The sequence below is a fragment of the Colias croceus genome, chromosome 1 (assembly GCF_905220415.1).
Source record: "Colias croceus chromosome 1, ilColCroc2.1".
Lineage (NCBI taxonomy): Eukaryota > Metazoa > Arthropoda > Insecta > Lepidoptera > Pieridae > Colias > Colias croceus.
In genome coordinates this window covers 10,749,505-10,772,263 of record NC_059537.1, presented here as the reverse complement: position 1 = coordinate 10,772,263, position 22,759 = coordinate 10,749,505, and the positions used below count along the sequence as shown (strand labels likewise).

Below are 22,759 nucleotides of genomic sequence, written 5' to 3'. Positions count from 1 at the left end.
TCATATAAGCGAATCGATAGCCTCATTCAAGATCCTGGTCTTGCCCATGACTCATGCAAATATCCAACATATGGACCTGCTTACAAATTACATTTAAGTTGGAGTATATCCCAATACTAAGATAACTTCTGGTTGTGACCAAAATGGTAATGGAATTTAACGAATTTTACACCTTCGAACGTTTTTGCAGTGCGCATCAGGCTGCCAATAAATAAAAACTATACAGATAGATTTAATAACTGGTTACACTGGTCGATGAACACGTTTGCCTCAATGCCAAAGGTTATGAATCTCCATCGCACATTTTAACAATTGTTATAATTTCATATTCGTTTATTATGTGTAAGTATAGTAGAGTAGTGTTGTTGTTTTTGAGACTTGAAATATATTCTTATCAAGGATCATCGTTCTTGAATATGATACCTAAATGGGGGAAACGTTTAATGATAAAATTTAGATTCTATGGCTACTGAAGTTGATCAATTAAAACAATTTCGAAACTCATTTATATCCGAATATTTCATATTCACATGATGATATTGATAAACTATAAACCGGTGATGGATTTGTGAATGAACTTGAAATTACTTATATTGGTCATTCCACTTTAAACAGTGTGCCAATTCTTTCGTGTCTCGTGTTGAATAAACAATGATTAAGTCTCACTTTTATATAGTTTACCTATTTTACATACAGTTAGCGAGTGCATTAAAAATAACAGCAAAATCAGGAGCAATTTTTCCTGTGTCTGCGAAATTTAACGTGCAACCAACACCGACGCTAGATTTGGGCGAAAACTTAGAGGCTGCGTTTGCGTCGCTAACCTTACCAGAAGCTAAAACAGCAGAAATATTACCCAAAATAGCCACTGATCAAACAATTGAAACAGTTTACTTTACTCGGGAACCTTTGAATACAGTATCACCGACAGCAATGATAAATGAGGTTGAAGTGTTTTCAACAGCTGAAATGATAAAACCAACAGCCACTGAAGACTTGCTTAGAACGAATACCCCAATGGTAACGCAGGCAATCGTATAAACGTAAGTTCCTCACATCTTTACATATTTTAGTCGTTATTATCAAATGTAAAAATATAAAGAAATATATGTTTAGACATAATATATTGATAGCAGTAAAAATAAAACCTAATTATGCTATTAGATACTGGGATCTTTCTAGTTCTATGTTCTTAATACATCATTTTCTTTCATTTCAGTGTGAAGAGTGAAGACTGCTTATATAAAGATCAAATGGAAATATCAACATATAGCCTCTACTATTTTCGACGTATTTTGTAACCGATATTTTTACGATATCTAGACCTTGTGTTAAAATAAAAAACTGATATATTCAATTGGGATGCAATTTCTCACGATATAAAACCCAGACCGTTTAAAATGATAATACAAAGATGCAATCAGATATTATATACCTCTGTAATTGAAAGATGTCTTTGTTTCATTCTTTAATTATACGGAAAATCATCATAGCATCACATCTAGGAACATAGGAAAATCAAAGATTATTGTTTACTTTAATCATACAATAGTAACTATATAATATGAATAGATTTGATGATGACGCCCCCTCCCCCTATTACCTAGGCCGTAGGTAGTATTGTTCAAGTCTCTTTATATAGCAACTTTTTTATAATTTGACCTTTTTAGTCCGATATTTTATATGTTTTTTAAATATGCATAATGCATATTCCTAATCAAAACATTTTTGTGGGAAACCCCCTTAATCATACGTATACGATCATATAATAAAAAATCATTATTATTCCAATGAATGACAGTAAACATAAATCGTATGTAAACATCTACATGAGATACTTAATTTGTGCTTGTAACGTTTTGATATTACCCGCGAGGTCAGACAACTACGCATTAAAATTTTCGATTGCAACTTCATAAAATGTTTGTTTTGATAGATTATATTTTTTATATTGCAATGCTGAATATTAGAAGTCATTTTCTTTATACACCTAGGAAAGACAAATACTACAGTAATAGATGCTACGTGATCGTGACCGTGACTTGTAACGCGTGCCTCGAAGGGGTTCATTGGACTGAAATGGAAATATAAATTTATAATCTGTTATCTTTCCATATTTTTTATTATAACCCTTTATTTATAAACTTAAATAACACGAGAAACATCGTAAAATTGTTTTATATGAGATTAAAGGATCAATAAAAAGCGAAGATTGAATACTGCAAAGAGATAATTTATTATAAGATACCTATATCATTTTCAAAAGGCAATAGAACGCTAATGCTTACTTAAGTATATTATTCAAACTAAAAAAGTGCGTTTGTAAATGAAAAACACTGGTAGGTAGGTACCACTTCTACTTCAGATGGCATTGGCCTATTACATACAAATTACTCACATTTTATGGAAAAGTAATATATATATTTTTTAGAACATATCCGATAATATTAATAGAGTGCATGTGTATTTAAATACGTTCTATTGATTCTAATAATGAATTATTGAACATCATCAAAGATAATGATGTCAGATAATGTAAGGACATATAAACCTCGGACTGCTCACAAATCGTGATCATGAATCCATCAAAAGCATATAAATAAAGCTTCCAATAATTTTCAAACCATTCAATAATAGCCATGCGATTTTTAATAACATCCCTATTTGTTATTTCTTTACTAAGCTTAGTGGAATCGAATTTCAATGATTCTAAAGAACGGGTTGTTTTAATATCGCCTGTGCTGGCTCCGTCAAAGACTAGTAGAGCTAGAACAACAGAAACGGCTAAGGATTTCCCTGTATTACGGTTATTATCTTCTAGTAATGATACAGTAAACGAGTCTAACCACAACGACGATGCACCGACCATTTATCATGTAAAAGTGAGTAAATACTTGTAAAGTATCTTTAGTACAAGAGCTTGTATGTCTTTTAAATACTATAATGTTATAAAGAGGTAATATTATTGTACGTTTGTTTGTTTTTTTTTTCGATTTAACATAAAAACTTATCTTAACCGAGAGCACATTCTTTCCTATCTAGAGTCACCCCGAAGCCAGGGCAAGCGGAAACTTTTAAATATTTTTTAATTTTAATCTCTCCAGCACTTTTTATTAATTTAGAATATCAATACAATATTTTTTCCTAATTCATACGAATGAGTAAATGTGTAGATATTAAATAATTGCAAATGTGGCTTCAAAATAACTCTTTCAAAGTTATTTTGAAGCGTTGTAAACATTTTAATTATTTTTTATCCTCAATTAATTTTGACGTCATTTTAAACTTTCCAGAAATTGGAAGACCAATCCGCAGTTGGTGGGCCAAGTAAGTAAAGGTGATTTATGCATTTGTTATTTAATAAAATAACTGGGAAATACACAATAATCGTTAGGAACTAACGTCACTTTTAATACGATATTATTGGCTTATTGACCTTCTATAACATCATTTTGCGTGTGTTTATTAATTTTATACTATAATTTATATTCTTCTCAGAATTATAGTAATGGAAAATTCATTTTGTGAAGATGTTTTGAAAAATTTACAATATACATACTTATATAGGTACCTACATGACTATCTGATAAGTTAACAATATGTGTATGATTGTTTATTATTTTTAATTATTTTGTTTACCTCAAACGTGCTCAATTAAATAAATAACAAACCCTAACCACTTTTCATTACATAGATTATATCTAAATCAGAGTATATAAAAAGAACGCAAATTTTCCGTCACATAATATAGGCGCAGTTTTGAAAAAGTTACTTGTGTGATAAAATAAATAAAAAATTAAACTATAAATATGTCGTTCCAAGTTACCATGGTTACGGTTTTATTTTTAATGGTGGCTGTTAATTGTACACAACAAACAGATGAATACGATGATACGTCAATCAAGGCATATGTAATTAAAATTTAATTACATTTAAGGATTCTTCCTGGTTTATCTTAATTTGCATTACATCACAGGTTTACGTACAACGAATAAAACTGGGTATGTAAACCACTTGGCTTGCATAATTTAATGAATCATTTTACTTTATTTTCAGGTCAATAAATTTCTACAGAAGCCATTGAGATAATATTAATATGGAGCAGACACCACGAACAAAATCTGTGCGCCAAGCGCGGCGGCGCGGGGCGCGCGAATGACGGCTAGACAGTCATAGATTATGCGATGTCACTGACTCACCGCTATAGAGGCGACACTTTGTTTCATTCTGTCTATTTTATTGGGTGCCACTCCTTACATGCACGTTGACTTGAAATTTTCTTTGTACTTACTTAATATTTATTTTAGGTATAAACTGACTTTACTACGCGGGGCTAACAATATCTGGCATATAATATAGGATGATGTAAATAGTGACGTCATATGGAATAATTTAATTTTTTTCGTGTTTTAGGTTCAGTCAGGGCTATGGGAAGTTTTATTCCTTACAAATTGAGCCTTTTTTAGAAAAAAAATAATTTTTCCCTTTCTTCACGGCCCAGACATGGAAACCTTGAATAGAAAATATATTAATTACTTATCTCTGAACTAGCGGTCCGCCCCGGCTTCGCCCGTGGCACATATTTCGCAATAAAAAGTAGCCTATGTTCTTTCTCAGGGTCTTAAGATTGTCTGTGCCAAAGGAGAATGCCCATGAAAGTATGGACCACAGTACAGTGTTGCGTCAATGCCAGAGTGGTTTTGGAGGGTTCTTCGATATTCAAAAGATTTTTACCAATTGATTTTTTTGTGATCAAAACAGGGGTTTTCAAGATATTGAGAAAAATGTGAATTAACCTCAAAACTTAAATAAACCCGATTTAGTTAGGTTTATGTGTGATTTAGTTAGTATTTTATCGTCTGAAGGTTATTTTTCGTTTAACATATTTAATCTATGCGTAGAGCTTATGCTTTCAGACAAAGTCTATCTGTTCATCGGCTAGTGTAGGTAGGCACCAGAAATCTTCCGGGACGGATTTCAAGAAAACCTAAATATATACTTAAAAAATGCCAATTGAGTTTTTATTCGGTTTACATGTTGTTGTTGTTGTTGTTGTTTGAATCATTTTTTCACTACATATTCGAAGAAAGAAACAAATAAGAAATAACTGGTTACCTACCAAGCTATGTCATAATAATATTTTTTTTTATATATGTACATATTTATATTATTTTACTTCACTATCTTTGTTAAAACAACCTACAGTGTATAAACAATACCATAAAGAGTGATTTTATGTTAATTGATTTTTTTGTAATTCAATGAAAACAATAATCGATATTAATACATTTAGCTATTTACCATAGTAAATGTAATAAGTTACCGCTTGGTTACCGTGGTAACCGGTAATGGACACTAAATCTATAATAACGGATCTAAACAATTACATGTCTTATTAGATTTTACAAAACATTCCCTGTTCAAAATATATTTTCCGATGGTAAGAAGGCCTCTAAATTGCCGAGATTTTTTTAAATAGTATTGTTGTCTTGATGCATGAGAAAAACCAGTACCAAAAATGAGCATTCTCCTTTCATCAAAATCGGTCCAGTAGTTTATGAGCCTATTAATTACAATCAAACAAACAAACAAAGTTTTCCTCTTTATAATATTAGTGCAGATAAATAAATAATAATTCAATTATACGTTCAAGTCAGTAGCTTATACAATATCAATTAAAAACTTGATTAAAATCTTTTAACAAAAAAAAATTGGTGATTGAGTAATTGATTGATTTCACCTTTTTTCAATTAACAACCAGTCTATGCTTTTCTAAATATGTAAAATTATTATTTTATACTACAAAAATATACGCCAGCAAATATTACTAACAACACTTATTTCATGCCCAATGTCATATCTTAAATTTTTAATCTATGACAAAATGTCGCCCGCCAAAAATTTTGCTCTAACTAAGTTTTAAAAACTATTATCTAGTTACTTACTGATGAAAAGTTATTCCTTTGCACTTTTCCGTATTCTTTGTATTATTTGTGCAATATCGTAACACACACGTAGGCATATTTGATGCGTTTCACTTTAAAACAAATAAAAAATGAGCGTGACGTTCGCGCCAATGAGCGAGCAAGCGACTGAGTGCAGTTACGCCACATGACGTATGTTGAGTGGAACATAAGTGATGTAGGCGGTATCGTCTCCATATTAATATTATCTCAATGACAGAAGCAAATAAATGCAGGTATGTGTTTGAGACAATTTAAAATATATTTACATTAGAATAAATTAAACCAATAGCACACAAAGTCATATATTTATAAAAAAAATGTGTGTGTGTACTAGTGTACACACGTAAGAAGTGAAACTTCTTTATGACCTTATTTTTCAAAAAATAATTTACTATAAGCAACTTTACAGAAATACGTCAAATCACGCGTGGTAGGGATAAGAAAAAGATGGCGCGTAACGGAAAAATGTCACGCGTAACGAAAAAATGTTACACTAAATTTTTTTCCAATTCCGATAAAGAAGTGTCACTTCAATAAGTTTTAAAATATGTACTTAATAAATAATTGTTTATGAACGCATGGGCGTAGCTAGCCATGGGCTCAAGGTGGGGCAACAATAAAAAATAATATGTAACTAGCAACTGTATGTACCAAGTATGTACCCAAAGTTATATCCAGGTCTTCAAATGCCGGCGGCCGTACCGCCGGCATTTGCGAAGGCACTCGCGAAGGCATTTGCGAAGGCATTCGCGAAGGCATTGGCGAAGGCATTTGCGAAGGCATTTGCGAAGACATTTGCGAAGGCATTGGCGAATGCATTCGCGAAGGCATTTGCGAAGGCATTCGCGATGGCATTCGCGAAGGCATTTGCGAAGGCATTTGCGAAGACATTTGCGAAGGCATTCGCGAAGGCACTCGCGAAGGCATTTGCGAAGGCATTTGTGAAGGCATTCGCGATGGCATTTGCGATGGCATTCGCGAAGGCATTCGCGAATGCATTTTTTCTAGTGTAGGCACTAGAAAAAAAAAGTGTAAAGTAAAAAGTATTAGTGAGTTGTAGAACGTGTAACACAACAAAAGTGAAATTGGATAAGTTAGTGGGGTAACTAATTGTGGTACTATACTCATTTTTCTTACAGTTCATGTAACATAGAAGCCTCAGCTATTTTCTTTTTTCATGTGTAATTTGTTATTCGAATTATTCAAAACACCTTAATGTTTACCTACCACACCACGAAATAGATCCAAAAATCTTCAGCCGTTTGTTTCACTTGTTAGTTGTAAGTCAGTCAATTTAGAGGTAAATAATACTAATTATAAAGGTCGCATTTCTGTGTCGCCTGTCGACTTTCGAGAATCGAGTGTGAATTTTCTTACGGATATTAAGCTTAGTAGTTAGTAGGTACTTCAATTTTTAGATTTGGTTAGGTAGCTACCTACCTTCCAGGTCAAAGCTAGAGTGGGCCAAGCGCCCCACCCTACCCCACCGTGGCTACGCCCATGTATGAACGTATAAATACGTTTATGCATAATCAGATAAACAAAGCTTTTATTTTTATTTGTAGAATATTTTGCTAGACTACGTCGCAATGCAAGGGATGAATATGTTGTAGTATCGAATAGAGGTAAGAAAATTACATAATACTAAGTACGTTATATTATCTCAATTTTTTATAATAATAAAACCTTTCCGTTGAACCTCTCTATCTATTTAAAACCTTATTTTAAACGCAATTCAACGCATTCATTCAAATTCGCTAATTTAAATCTACGTATCAAAATCCGTTGTTTTATGGATCTTAGCATACCTAAAAACAGACACGGAGGAAGAATTTTTCACCCACATGGACAAAGTGTAGGTTGGAATAAGATTTTTCACCTATACAACTCTCTAGACTTCTATCTCCAGACTTAAAAGTCATACGAAATTGTACATATATTATCTACTAGCTGTGCCCGCGACTTCGTCCGCGTGGAATAGCGACTGCATAGTAGTTACTACTTTACATACAATTATTTAGTAAACACGTACTACCATAAACAATTCATAGAATTGTTAATAGAATTTATTACTAATCTAAGCTAAAAAACTTACGTACTTTCCGGAAATCCGGGGCATTTTCCGGGGATATCCGGAAAATGCCTGTAAAATATCTGGAAAATCCCCCGGAAAATGTGTGAAAATGTCCGGGAAATACCCGGAAAATATCCGGAAAATGCGTGAAAATGTTCGGGAAAAGCGTGGAAAATGCCTGAAAAATCTCCGGAAAATGCCAGGGAAATGTCTGGAAAATATCCGGAAAAAGCGTGGAAAATGCCTGGAAAATCCCCGGAAAATGCCTGAGAGATGCCCAGAAAATGCCCGGAAAATATTCAAAAAATGCGTGAAAATGTCCGGAAAAGGCGTGGAAAATGCCTGGAAAATTCCCGGAAAATGTCAGGAAAATGTCTGGAAAATAATAATAATAATAAATAATAAAATCGTCTTTATTTGGTTCTCACAACATTAAAAGGTTACAAAAACTTAGTAATAGTACACAATGTATAGTAGAAGATAACGTTGTGAGAAACTGGTGCCTGAAATAGACTACATAGAAGTCTGAGGTACAGGTCACCAGCCCCCCTCGCGGATATCATACGAGAATACACAAGTGTACGTACCTAAATAATGCATAAAATTATACAAATCTTATCAGAAGACAATTTTACTTAAAAAACACTAATACAAAAAAATAAAGAGAAAAGAAAAATATATTTTAATTTTAATTTAAATCTAAATCCTACCAAATCTTAAAGGTATGAATGTGAGTATGCTAGTGTGTGTGCGCGCATGAGTGGGTGTATATGTGAGTGTATGTGAGTGAGTGTGTGCGCAAGTGTATATGTTTGTGTGATTAATCATATGTGTAGGTGTGTATATCAGTTTACATAAATGTATAAGAAATGCCTGGAAAATCCCCGGAAAATGCGTGAAAATGTCCGGAAAAAGCGTGGAAAATTCCTGGAAAATCTCCGGAAAATGTCAGGGAAATGTTCAGAAAATGCCTGGAAAATGCCTGGAAAATATCTAGAAAATATCCGGAAAATGCGTGAAAATGTCCGGAAAAAGCGTGGAAAATGCCTGGAAATCCCCGGAAAAATGTCAGGGAATGTCCGGAAAATGCTTGAGAAATGCCTGGAAAATGCCTGGGAAATATCTGGAAAATATCCGGAAAAAGCGTGGAAAATGCCTGGAAAATCCCCGGAAATTTCCTGGGAATTACCCAGAAAATTCCCGGAAAATATCTGGAAAACCCGTGAAAATGTCCGGAAAAGCGTGGAAATGAATGAATGAATCTCCGGAAAATGTCAGGGAAATGTCAGGAAAATGCCTGGGAAATATCTGGAAAATATCCGGAAAAATAGCGTGAAATGGTCCGGAAAAGGTGTGGAAAATGCCTGGAAAATCCCCGGAAAATGCGTGAGGAATTGCCCGGAAAATGCCCGGAAAATATCCGGAAAATGCGTGAAAATGTCCGGAAAAAGCGTGGAAAATGCCATTTCAAATTTGCGAAGTAATTAAAGCAGACAACCAAAAAAAGAAAAAGAAAGCTAAAATCTTTCATATTAAATGTATATATGGGATATTCATATTTCATATTATGTACTTAATGTATGGGAGGGTTTAAAGATTTTTTTTTGATATTTCTCGATTTATTTAATAAAAATGATTACGGCCATTATTAGGTTAAGTACTTTCGATATCAGTTTAAAGTTTTTTGTTATCTGTAATACTTACAAAAAAAAATCGCCTGTGCACACTGAACGATTACACCTTGTACATGAATGCCTTAGCAAATGTTCGCCGTGATTATTTAAATGATCATAATTTTTTTTATTAATGAACCAATTGACATGAATTAAACACTAAATGACAAAAAATAACTTAACTACAGTTTTGGCTTCGGGATCAATTTAATAATTACACCTGCTAATATTTTTTTACATATTTTCATTGTATAAAATCGTAACATAATTTCCTTTATGTATTGTTCTATTAACACATAGATAATATCTTCCCAAGGTACTAAATTTTAATAAAAAAGTTGTTTTTGTTATTTATATCTAAAAAAGAGTAACTATTTATATTAGACAGAAATAAACATAAAATTTTTATAAGTTTTATGGAAGCTGAATGTAATGCAAATGGGCAAATATAAAAGTAAAATTAGGTATTTAAAATAAATAAATGAAACAACTACCAATTACAGAAAAACTTCTTTTTCGGTTGAAAATTGCTGGATCATGAGTATAATTATTTATCTCTTACCTTGGGCAGTCTGGAAGAGATCGCTAGTAAGCGATAAGACCGCCTTATGTACATACCGTGTTAATCCATTTGGTATGATTGTAAATATTTTACTTGGTGTGGTACGTATATTACCACACCAATTGATAAATAATATGTACTCTGATCCCAGTACGATCTGTACCGCGATAGCCATAACGATAATAAAACAATCAGATGACAGTAAAGCACGATTAAAAATCATACTTGTACAGCTGTAGTTGTGAGTGCAATATTAACGTTTCAAAATAACATTTTTTTTGGTACTAAAACGTAGGTAGATTCTCACGCACGCACGCTGATACGTGGTTGGCTGCCCCTTTTCTCATTCCCGAAAAATATCCTCTAAAATTACCCAAGATTCCTCCAATGATTGTACCATACGTTGGAAATTAACTTTAGTCAACAATTGACCACGCGCCAGGATACTTATTTCTACTACATCCTCATGCAAATCGTTAATTTTTATGAACATTGAATCTGTAAATAAAAAAAATGAAAAGATTACTTTACCTAATTTTATTAAAAAGCTACTTACTAACAAATAAAATTCTATCAAGAACTAAAGTGACCGTCTTTGGGCGTTTAATATAGTCTTGTAAAAGTTATACATAAAAATAAAATTTCATCATTTTCTTATTTTGTCGTAACTTCAATTCTAATTAAAAACATGAGTCTAACTATATAATTAATTAATAAAGAAATAATTAATTATAAAAGCTACAACTTACCTTTTGTGGGAACGCAAGAAGGATTTTTTAAAATGTCACAATTAACTGTTAATAGTGTCTTGTTTGACATCAAATAATAAACATCTACCCTCACTTGTAAAATTTTATTTAGTATATTCACATAAAATATAAGCACCTGAAGTGGACTCTGGGAAGACATGGGTTAAAAAGTTAAATAAATAAGTACAATTAAAAACCACACCAACATCATATTATTTAATTTTTAATTATAAATTTGCAAGAAGCGTTATACATGTAAATTGATTTGATTTTAATGAAGTCTCATAGATGGCGCTGTTTCAAATTTGTCTTTATACTACTAAGATTCATTAAACTGTTTCTCTGCCAAAATTACGTAAATGACGTAGTTTTTATAGTGTAAAGCTAGATAATAGCCTGGCTTACCCAAAAACAACATTTAAACATGAGTTTTTAGATTGTACGCTGTGTAATACACGGAATACGTTAGAAAAATAAAGGTTCACAGCTCCTCCCCCGGAGGTAATAGCATGATAATGTGTGTATAAAAGCCTCACCCGACCTGTTAGTAATATTCATGCAAAATTTGAAGTCAATCTATGCGGTACTTTTCGAGATTAGCTCGGACAAATATACAGACAAACAGACAAACAGACAAACCGACAAACAGACAAACAGACAAAAATTCTAAAAACTATGTTTTTGGCTTCTATATCGATTATAGATCATGGATTATGTATTTTTTTTAAAAAATATTCAATGTACAGTTTTGACTTTCCTACGATTTTATTATATGTATAGATATAGGTATAATCCCTACGTTTGTAAAGAAAATTAATCTCCAATTTAACATATTCATCTTCATTTTGAAGTAGCCAGTACAGATAAGAATGTTATTTTATTGTTACCTTGGTTTATCGCATGGTCTAGTGGAAAATTTTGAAACTAGATCTTAGTACTAGCGGTTATTCTATGATGTGTCAATTACACTCTTCCGTCTTTTATATTTATACTAGATTTTCGCCCGCGGCTTCGCCCGCGTTTTCAAAGAAAAACCCGCATAGTTCCCGTTCCCGTGGGATTTCCGGGATAAAACCTGGCCTAATATGTTACTCGTGAATAATGTAGCTTTCGAATGGTGAAAGAATTTTTAAAATCAGTCCAGTAGTTTATGAGCCTATTCATTACAATCAAACAAACAAACAAACAAAGTTTTCCTCTTTATAATATTAATGTAGATTATCACGATTATAAATAATTAGAATATAAGAATTAATATAATTATTATACCTATATAGAATTAATATTTAATATTATTTAATTTATTTTGTACAAATTACAGGGTCCAATAATAATCATGGCAATAGAGGGTATCCAAACAGAGACTCAGGATCCACCGTAATTATTCTGCCAGGTAAATGAAACACAATAATAAACACATAAATAACAATTTATCACTAGGTATTGTTATTATAAAATATAATACCAAGTGATAAATTGTTATTCCGTAATAATTAAATCCACATTCGTAAAGAAGGTCTTTTAGACCGGGAGATATTGACACAAAATTTTGAGTCATTTGTAACAGGATGGCGGTTCCACAGGGGTACTTTAGTACGCATAACGCAACCCCTATAGAACCGCCATCCTGTTAAAAATGACTCGAAATTTTGTGTCAATATCTCCCGGTCTATTTACTATTTAAATACTTATAAATTCAACAATGTAGTAATTTCTGGGCAATTATTTACTCGTAGCTGGTATTTCTTTCTATTAAATTATTTGATCACATAGTCCATGTCCATCTCTGGACTATAATTGGCCATCAATACAATCCATACTTAATATTATAAAAGCGAAAGTAACTCTGTCTGTCTGTTACTCAATCACTGAACCAATTTGCATGAAATTTGGTATAGAGTTAGAGATGTTTTGATAGCCGAGAAAGGATATAGGCTACTTTTTACCCCGGGAAATAGGACAGGTTTTATCCCGGAAATCCCATGGGAACGGGAACTATGCGGGTTTTTCTTTGACTGCGCGGGCGAAGCCGCGGACGGAAAGCTAGTAAAACCATAATTATCAAGTTATTTTTATTGCAGAACAAAATTACGACACCAAATACACGGAAACTACTTATCACCAAGGATAATGTGGAACTACAAAGTTTTCTTTTTAATTTTTCTTAATTTTTACTATAGTTAACATATAGAATTATAGATGTTTGTGTGTAAAATAATTAATAAACAAATATATTAATCAAGTTGTTTTATTCATCATCATCAAATAATGATATGTAAAAATGTAAAATACCTTTTCCAAGATGGAGTCGGATTTTCCACTCAATCACAAAGCGTATAATTAGATAAATCATATATATGTTGAAACAAGATGCAATTACTTAATACACTACAATTTTCGAATAAGGCTTTTTATAAGAACAGACCAATTTTAAATTGCTTAAGAAATTGATGGTGGACAAAAAATACTGTGACGAATTTTAATGATGTTTTAAAAGCTTAAAAAATGTGATAAATTACGAAAAATTAAGTGATAGAGCATTATTTTTAAATTTTCTATTTTTATTAAACAAAATATAATGTAAATCTATGAAGTCTCTTTTTAACAATATATCAATAAATTAATATAAAAAAGAAAAAATATAACTATAAAGTTTATTACGACTTACGAATACCTATTTGTTATTACGTAGAGCAACAATTTATGGTCAAGAAAATAAAATGTAATAATCTTAATTCTTAATCATTAGTCTGAGTGCACCTTAAACATTCAAAAGAAATTTTTATCTATTTACTAATATTATAAAAAGGAAAGATTTGTATGTATAGGTATATGTATGGTTTTCACGCATAAGGTACTGAACCGATTATAATGAAATTTAGCACACATATAGAGGGTAAATTGGATTAACACATACGTTAGGTTTTATCCCAGAAATCCCACGGGAACGGGAACTATGCGGGTTTTCCTTTGAAAACGCGGGCGAAGACGCGGGCGAAGACGCGGGCGAAGAGCTAATTTCATTATACAATAATATGTTCGCATGATGCTCATAATGAAGAAACTGTAGAGCTTCCAAAAGGTTCAATAAGTTACATTTAACACTGAAAATTATTCGTAACTTATTGAACCTTTCGGAAGCTCTACAGTTTCTGAATTTGTTCTATAATTATAAATATAAAATATACTTAATGCTATATTCAATTATTTTTGGTGTCTTCACACTACTTATATTATTTGTTTATATTTTATAATTATTATCAAAAATAATACACATGGCACACACATTCTCAAACAGCATGTTTCTTGTTTATTAGCTACCCGTTTAACTCGTCCACAATAAAAACAAAACAACGTCCTTTGTGTATAAACGCAGTTTATCCTATAATCTCGCAAAAAGAAAAAGGTTCACGTTGTAGCATCCACAGATCAGCGTCCGGTTTGTAGGTGTTCCTAAATGCGTGAAGACTGCTAATGGAACAAGCTAGTAAATCAAACATCTAGTACATTCTTTGAATTGCATTAAATGCATTGGAATTCACAGTAGCATTTTAAGTGGATAAGTATGATGAATTAAGAAAATGAACATTTTATGTAAAAACACCTAAGTATGGAAAAGACATCGAATTATCTAACTAAATTTTATAAGGTTTATTATACAGATAATAATTTTTAAGTGCATACTTCTAAAAAGTTGTTATTCTTATAACATTTACACAAACTAAGTAAAAAGCTAGATGTTGTTGACTAAACCATTTCGACAAAAATAACACATAATTATGTAATTATTCCTTAGAATTATTCAATAGGAATGCATTGCTTATTAAATTTTCCAAATGCGTAATCGAAACGTGTATCATGTGAAAAAATTGAATTAATTCACTGTCAACCTGCTATTAGGATTAGTCCTCCACCATTGTTCTTAAAACTGGGGATAAACGTCTCCATTATGTGCTGGTATTCAGCTCGTATGTGCGAACAAATACGATAACGTCATTGTGGGAAACTTGATGTCCTGTTAAGACAAGTAGGCGTTCAGTGACGTAGCGTGGCGTCGATATGAAAAACTGACATATAAATAGGTTGGCGGCGAGGATCCTTTGCCAGTGACCGCTATGGGATTCCGTGGTGTAGTGATCGTGCTGGCGCTGGCGAATATCGCCCTAGCGTCAGTGTACGACAATGCTATCGAAGGTGGAGATAGGATAGTGCAAGTTGCGCCCGTGTTGGCGCCACCCAGGGACTCTAGGACGCCGGTGACTGACCGCTCCCGGCAGTTCCCGATACTAGTGATCCTTGCTCAGCAGAACCCGCAGGAGAGAGTCAGGGAACCTGAAGCTAAGTCCCTGAATATCAACCAAGAACCCATTTATGTTAAGGTTTGTATTCACTTTTTAAACATTATATAAGAATTAAAGTTAGGAAGAAAATTGTAAAATCTTTGTTGTTCAATTAAGACCGCTTTGCTTATGTATGTAAACGAATAACTATTACCAAGTTAGATTAAATAATATCTACTCAGTTCAAGGGAATTGAAGGTTAAGATCGTATTTAAATTGTTATTGTGGTAATATAATTAACAAGCTCATCGATAATAACGAGAGGTCATTCAATTAGATGTTACAAGAGTTTACATTAATAACACCTCTTTGTTATTTCCATGTATATAATCGTAAGTAAGTAATATATTGTTTCTGAGGAAATCTATTAACATCCATACTAATATTATAAATGCGAAAGTAACTCTGTCTGTCTGTCTGTCTGTTACTCAATCACGCCTATACTACTGAACCAATTTGCATGAAATTTGGTAGGGAGATATTTTGATACCCGAGAAAGGACATAGGCTACCTTTTATTGCGAAATATGTACCACGGGCGAAGCCGGGGCGGACCACTAGTTTCTAATAATTAAAACTATATATTACTAAAAGAAAAAGAAAACATCATTAACTTAGAAAAACTCAATTTATTTATTTACTTACTCAATGAAAAGTTTGAGATTTTAAGTAAACGTAACAAGTATACTAATCTATATAATAAATAATTAATTCAGACTTTTTATTGCTATAATTGATAATGAGTGAAAAAAGCATAATTTTTCTTTCAATAGTTCTCAGATATGAAACTAAGAAGTTTTAGACTGAATTAAAATGTGACACAGGAAATAAATCTTGCTTTGATAAAATATTTAAAAATACAAAATTAATAGATATAGGTACAACACAGACACTTAAAAGTCATAAAATAGCAGCTTTTCGAATATTGTGATTAAAATTTTGATATTTTTACGCATTAATATTGGAAATATGAATAATTTATACATTTTGAGATTCACTATTATTATGCAGTCTGCGTCACTATTATTGATCACATAAAAGTAAGAAAACATAGAATTCGTAACTCGTAAAAACTTCGCGCTACAAAAATAAAATAAGACAAATTCTTTTTAAAAAATAGTGGCTTTAATGAAAATTTATACAAAGATGAAAGAACACAAGAAAAATTAGAGCTCGTTTCAGCTCATAAAGTTCACTTGATTTTGTATGGAGGACTAGAATATCTAATTAGTCTATTTATATGCACCACCAAATGCATAAATGTATAAATATTAATAAAAAATAAATATTAAATAGCGTGATTCAAACAATTAATAAATTAATTATATTTTTGTTAATTAACATGACATTTGCCGCACAGTTACATCACAATTTTTCAATATAATTACATTAAATTATCATTGAGACAATTCGAAATACAGGATTTAAACATTTTTACAGAAACTTGAAGAAAAAGATGGTCGGTCTAATAGACAGAAGAGAACGTTGGGTAAACTTTTTCTCGGCCACGGTCTAGGAGGAGGGGGCGGTGGTTTATCATTTGGCGGCGGTTTATCAATTGGCGGCGGTGGTGGCGGTTACGGCGGTGGTTACGGCGGCGGTTATGGCGGAGGATACGGCGGTGGTGGCGGTTACGGCGGTGGCAGAGGATTTGACAGTGGTTATGGAGGCCATGGCGGCGGTCAGGGTGGATATGTCACGTACGAAGAACCGCCTAAAACCGTGATTGTGAAAGTTATTAAAGAACACGGTGAGTACAGCTTTTTATAAGCTCTTTTTTGCCCAAAACGAAGTAGTAAAATGCATAATCTCAAATTGTTGGTGCGTTAAATAAGCCAAATATACATAGTATCGAGTCTTGGGATCACCAATTTTACATACATAAAAAAACACTCAACATTATAGCGATATAAGATTAAAATCGATACTTTTGGATTTTTCTATTTTGTGTGCTCGTTAGCTATGACATAATATGTGTCAAGATAGAGTAAACTTAGCAAACAATTATATTATAATACTAGCTTCCGCCCGCGACTCCGTCCACGCGGATGTCGGTCTTCGCGTGGATGGTTTATTTCTCCATTTTGAGACCTCTGACAATAACATCTTATAAATATCTATTGGACCCAATTCCCAAATACGGCTAGGCCTATAATAATACGCATCGTGTGTTCGCGGTTCGACAGAACAACGTCTATGGATAAAACTGAAAAGATTAATTTTTTCTACGTATTTTTCCAGGATAAAAAGTATCCTATTTTAAGCCCAGGATAATAAGGTATAATTATACCAAGTTTCATCGAAATCGAACCGTTAGTTTTCACGTGATGTCTTCACATACAGACAGACAGACAGACAGACAAAAATTTTTTTAATCACATATTTGGGTTTGGTATCGATCCAGTAACACCCCCTGGTATTTATTTTTTCAATATTTTCAATGTACAGAATTGACCCTTCTACAGATTTATTATATGTATAGATTGAATAGTCAAATATGTGCAGATATACGTGTATGAGATCCTTGCTTAAAGTAGAACTCGGATTACTCTGCGCATAATTTATGTAAAAATAAAGAATCATTTTGAAAATTGCATACAAAATTCAAATTTATCCAAAAATTTATGCATAACGATTTTTTTGGTCTTTAACGTGCATTAATTGCCTAAATTTTCCATTAAACCATATTTATAAGCTTTTTTATTGTATGCCACATCCTCTTATAACTTATTCATCAACCAAAACATTAATTATTATTAGTATACTGCGGCTTTTCACTAATTTGTTTTAGACAAAATGTTCGTAAGAAAAATAAATGTACACAAATATCTACAATTAAAAACAAGCAGTATAAAACAGGTATAGCAAGTTTGTAAAAAATGAAAACTTGTTCTTGATTATTGTTGATAGCATCGCAGACTCATCTTTGATATAAAAAAGAAAATATTAAATTAGAATATGTACATAATCATTCTATGTAAAAACATGGGTTATATGAAGATGATTTTTGAATTAGATATATGTAAATGTTCATCATTACAAAGCAAGAAAATTCAAAGCAGCTTTTTTGTTTATTTTATTTAGATGTTTAACCACGTCGTAAAAAAGACATATGGATAGATAGAAGAATATTAACTTACTGATTCTGAATATTTCGTATGAATCTTCTTCCTGAAATTTTACTTATTTATCTTCTTAATATATATAAATCTCGTGTCACAATGTTTGTCCTCAATGGACTCCTAAACCACTTAACCGATTATAATAAAATTCGCACACCATGTGCAGTTTGATCCAACTTGAGAGATAGGATAATTTGAATCTCAAATCGTTTTAGAGAAAGCGGGCGAAGCCGCGAGCGGGAAGCTAGTACTATATATATCTTGATTGTTACTTCCTTTCAAAAGTTATCTTTATATTATATGAATTACAGGTCACCGCCACGGTGGTTATGGAGGTGGTAACTATGGCGGCGGTAACTATGGAGGCGGAAATTACGGCGGCGGTAACTACGGCGGTAGCTTCGAAGGCGGCTACGGTGGTGGCGGCGGCGGCGGCGGCGGTGGTTACGGAGGTGGTTACGGCGGAGGCGGCGGCGGCGGCGGTGGCGGTGGCGGCGGTTTCGGCGGTGGTTTTGGCGGCGGTGGCGGCGGCGGTGGTTACAACGGCGGTAGCAACGGTGGCAACTACGGCGGTGGCAGTGGTGGCAATTACGGAAACCAAGGAGGCTATGGGGGACACCAAGGCGGTTCAGGATGCCCTGGCGGTTGTGGCGGTAACGGAGGTAGTCAAGTCACCGCGACTGCTACTGCTACTGCCACCGCTTCAGCTTCAGGGTAATTATTTTTAATGACTTTTAGCAAACTCGTTACCAAATAGTGCAAAAATCAAGAATCGTCCTTTAAGTTAAGTTTTAAAGAGAACAAATTCAATAATAGTAAAATATCATATAGTTGGGTACATGTCGGTAATTGAGTATATATTTACGAGTCAATTTAAACAGATTAGTACCTAATTATACCATATTACAACATAATTATGTATAAACAATAGAATGAAACTGGAACTATTTATCAAAATTTTAAGAATGTGAATACAACTTATTTTACACTCATTTTATTTCGCCTACAGGTACGGCAAGCGCAAATAAGCCTGCATGAAACAATCAGAAGCAAACTTGAAGAAGAAAAAAATAAATGAAAGAAGATGCGCTGAAGTCATCCATAAAAGACTATCATCAATAAAGACTATCATCAATTAAAACAATTGTAATTTGTAATGGATCTAGTCCATAAAACTGAACTCCATGGCTAAATATATATATGCCGTCAATTTAATGCATACTTATCTAATTTTTTTACTAAAAATGTTTAGTTACCTCCGTAACACGTATAGTTTTTTAAATGTGACATGTGTAGGTATAGATGATTATTTATATTTATATAATATTTTAATAGTTATTATTCGCTTATTTCTAACTTTGCAAATACGATAATAATAATTATTAAAAACATATTCAAAAAGTTGTAAGTATATAAAAGCTAAAAGTTTGACTAAATTGTACAAAAAATACGATATAATATTCACAAAAACTTATGAGTTGTTTATATGTTCAAAATACATTCCGCCTTTTGCAGGCTATAAAATCTACATTAAAAATTTAGGTATTTTGCTCAACTTAACTTAAGCACTTAGCAATAAAACTATTTTAATTTAGATTGTCTTTTATTTTATTTATTCTTCCAAAATTCTACCTATTCACCTTTTATGTAATAAACTGGCGGTATTAAAAGCCGAGCGGAGTCATATTAGTAGATAAGTTTTCGAGTTCTTTTCGCAATCACATCAAATTTATAAATTTGCTATAAGTACCTACAAATCTGAAAACTAATATTTAACTAATAAAAAATATTTAAAAACCAATATTTCACATAGAGCTTAAGATACTTGGAATCATAATTTGTATTTTTAACAGGTTTAGGCGACCAACACCTAAAATATCTCACTAAGCAAGCTTTCAATTTTTGGACATAAAGTAGGTACACAAATTATTGCCTATAGACCCACTCAACTCGTCTGATATCACATAGAATATTTATAATAAAGTATTTTTCACTACTTTTCTGCTCATATTGGTCGTAGAGTCCAGCGCCAGCGGGATGTTGTAAACTGTAAAGCATAGGCTTTACCTATAGAGGTAAATGGCTATAATAACCTATCTTGATACATGGGACTTGCCAACACAATTTCTTTCAATTTTAACCATTTAATTTAGCTTCTGTCATAACTCATAAGCGAGTTCAATCAAACACATCCACATTTATTAGTGCACATTATTAAAAGATTTTGGTGTTCTGTGTTTCGTACGGCGTCATTTGCTGTACAAGATCCGAATAAACTTCAGACGCGTGTTGAAGCTTTTCTTTTATATTTCAAAGAAAAATCTACCTTCACAAGTTCACACCAAATTTCAGAAAAAAAGAATTCAGTAATTTTTGCGTCAATATTCAACAAACATCAATGTAGAGCAAATGCATCCTGTATTATTTTTAAGTCCAATACAGTTTTTTAATTATTTATTAATCTATATTCTATACTAATAATATTATAAAGCTGAAGAGTTTGTTTGTTTGTTTGTTTGAACGTGCTAATCTCGGGAACTACTGGTCCGATTTGAAAAATTCTTTCGGTGTTAGCTTATTTATCGAGGTGATGTTATATAGCCTATAGCTTTATAAGCTATATACAATCACGCCACTAACAGGAGTGGAGCCACGGGGGTGAAACCGCGCGGAGCAGGTAGTAAAGAATAATGTTTATGTGCTGTCTACATTATAATACGTTTAGCTCGTGAACAGTCCAAAGAGTCAAAAGTATGTTAGAAAAACAATTATGTTTGTTATTTGTTTAACCGTAAGGAACGTAGTAAGTTATCATTGGTCTATGTGGGTGGTTTGTGGCTTGAATTTATTTCACATTAGATATTATTAGATTAGAACATTCATTATTCATTCATTCATATTCTCTTGAGTCCTTGCCAATAATGATATCAAACGCATCGCACAACTATTTGCTTGATGCTGATCTTCTCATGATGCAGAATAAGTAAATTATTTATGAAGCGTCTATCATCAATGTTGCATATTAAAAAGAGATACAGAGTAAAATTAATACCTAGATTATGAATGTGGTTTGCTAACAAAAAACCTGATAATTGTTTATTAGATAATACACAGTAATTGAATAAGGAGTAATGTTATTTTTCTTTTGATATATGACTCTACCAAATGATATCTTATATTTAACTCTTCAATAAAATTGTATTTCTAATCCTTTATCACACATAACTGCATATTATTGCATCATAATATGAGAATAAACCCGGATATAATATAATCGATAGCCGTAAAAACCGCAAGTTGTACCTACTTTTTGTAGCCGCTATAGGAAAATAATCATAATCAATGATATTCTGCGAACATCCTCTCACGACGGTTATCTAATGCGTAATACAAAAACGCGGTAATTCCATAAAGGTCAATTAAAATAAAAAAACTGGTTAACAAACAAAATAACTATTGATATTATAGCCTTTTTTTATAAAATCTAAGTTATGATTTACGACCATTTATGATCCAGCATTAATCTTGTTTTAATATATTCTGCCAATTATTTTGTTTAAGTTTCTGATAATTTCTGACTAATATGTAAGATTGAAGAGTCCACTATGAATGTGAAGGTCTGCTTGGAATCAAGGAAGCAGTTTATCATAGATTTAGATAAAACCTACTCAATGAAAACTTACAAGTTTTTAATTTTTTATGCATTATCTATACTAATAATAACAAAGCTGAAGAGTTTGTTTGTTTGTTCGAACGCGCTAATCTCAGGAACTACTGGTCCGATTTGAAAAATTCTTTCAGTGTTAGACAGCTCATTTATCGAGGAAGGCTATAGGCTATCATCACGCTGAGACCAACAGGAGCGGAGCAATGCGGGAGAAACCGCGGAGAACAGCTAGTTAATTATAAAGTGTATATATATTATCTGTGTTCACTAGAAATAATGAAGAACTTCTATTAAAACATAAGCCATCTATAAATCATCAACATAAATTTTATAAACATGAATGCAAACCTCATTTCCATTTTCCAATATATTAAGTATTCTGTTTTAGTTCTGATGAATCAGCAAATGTAATTAAAACTTTTAATATAAATAATGAAACGTATCAAAAAAGATTAATGGAAAATTAAATTGTTTGTGTTATTAATGTAAATATTTATGCTTTAATCAATTAACTGTATTTATCCAATAATTGCTTCGTTCCAGTTTGTTTTTGTTCAAATTAAAAATATCTGTTGAAGGAAATACTCATCTGCATTTCCTTGATTTT

The 22,759-nt window shown here is 32.4% G+C and overlaps 2 protein-coding genes across 3 annotated transcripts; both read left to right on the top strand.

Annotated features, from left to right (window-relative positions):
* The first annotated feature begins 2,637 nt into the window (after positions 1 to 2,637).
* LOC123692296 lies at positions 2,638 to 13,263 on the top strand. 2 transcript variants are annotated; one of them, XM_045637027.1, is made up of 6 exons: positions 3,634 to 3,911; positions 4,057 to 4,067; positions 6,183 to 6,199; positions 7,532 to 7,591; positions 12,346 to 12,417; positions 13,106 to 13,263. In XM_045637027.1, the coding sequence occupies exons 1-6, from the start codon at positions 3,810 to 3,812 to the stop codon at positions 13,153 to 13,155; spliced, it is 312 nt and encodes a 103-aa protein (XP_045492983.1). In that variant the 5' UTR covers positions 3,634 to 3,809; the 3' UTR covers positions 13,156 to 13,263. The 2 variants fall into 2 exon arrangements, with proteins under 2 accessions (XP_045492991.1, XP_045492983.1); XM_045637035.1 differs by lacking the exons at positions 3,634 to 3,911; positions 4,057 to 4,067; positions 6,183 to 6,199; positions 7,532 to 7,591; positions 13,106 to 13,263 and adding an exon at positions 2,638 to 2,882.
* Positions 13,264 to 15,078: 1,815 nt separating this feature from the next.
* LOC123691911 (glycine-rich protein DOT1-like) lies at positions 15,079 to 20,079 on the top strand. Its single transcript, XM_045636498.1, has 4 exons — positions 15,079 to 15,403; positions 16,804 to 17,113; positions 18,797 to 19,199; positions 19,495 to 20,079. The coding sequence occupies exons 1-4, from the start codon at positions 15,140 to 15,142 to the stop codon at positions 19,511 to 19,513; spliced, it is 996 nt and encodes a 331-aa protein (XP_045492454.1). The 5' UTR covers positions 15,079 to 15,139; the 3' UTR covers positions 19,514 to 20,079.
* Positions 20,080 to 22,759: the final 2,680 nt, after the last annotated feature.

Coding starts and splice junctions, on each gene's coding strand:
- LOC123691911 (XM_045636498.1), top strand. CDS start 15,140: ATGGGATTCCGTGGTGTAGTGATCGTGCTGGCGCTGGCGAATATCGCC. Junction 15,404..16,803: donor AAGAACCCATTTATGTTAAG/GTTTGTATTCAC, acceptor ACATTTTTACAG/AAACTTGAAGAAAAAGATGG. Junction 17,114..18,796: donor GAAAGTTATTAAAGAACACG/GTGAGTACAGCT, acceptor TATGAATTACAG/GTCACCGCCACGGTGGTTAT.
- LOC123692296 (XM_045637027.1), top strand. CDS start 3,810: ATGTCGTTCCAAGTTACCATGGTTACGGTTTTATTTTTAATGGTGGCT. Junction 7,592..12,345: donor TGTTGTAGTATCGAATAGAG/GTAAGAAAATTA, acceptor TACAAATTACAG/GGTCCAATAATAATCATGGC. Junction 12,418..13,105: donor CACCGTAATTATTCTGCCAG/GTAAATGAAACA, acceptor TTTTTATTGCAG/AACAAAATTACGACACCAAA.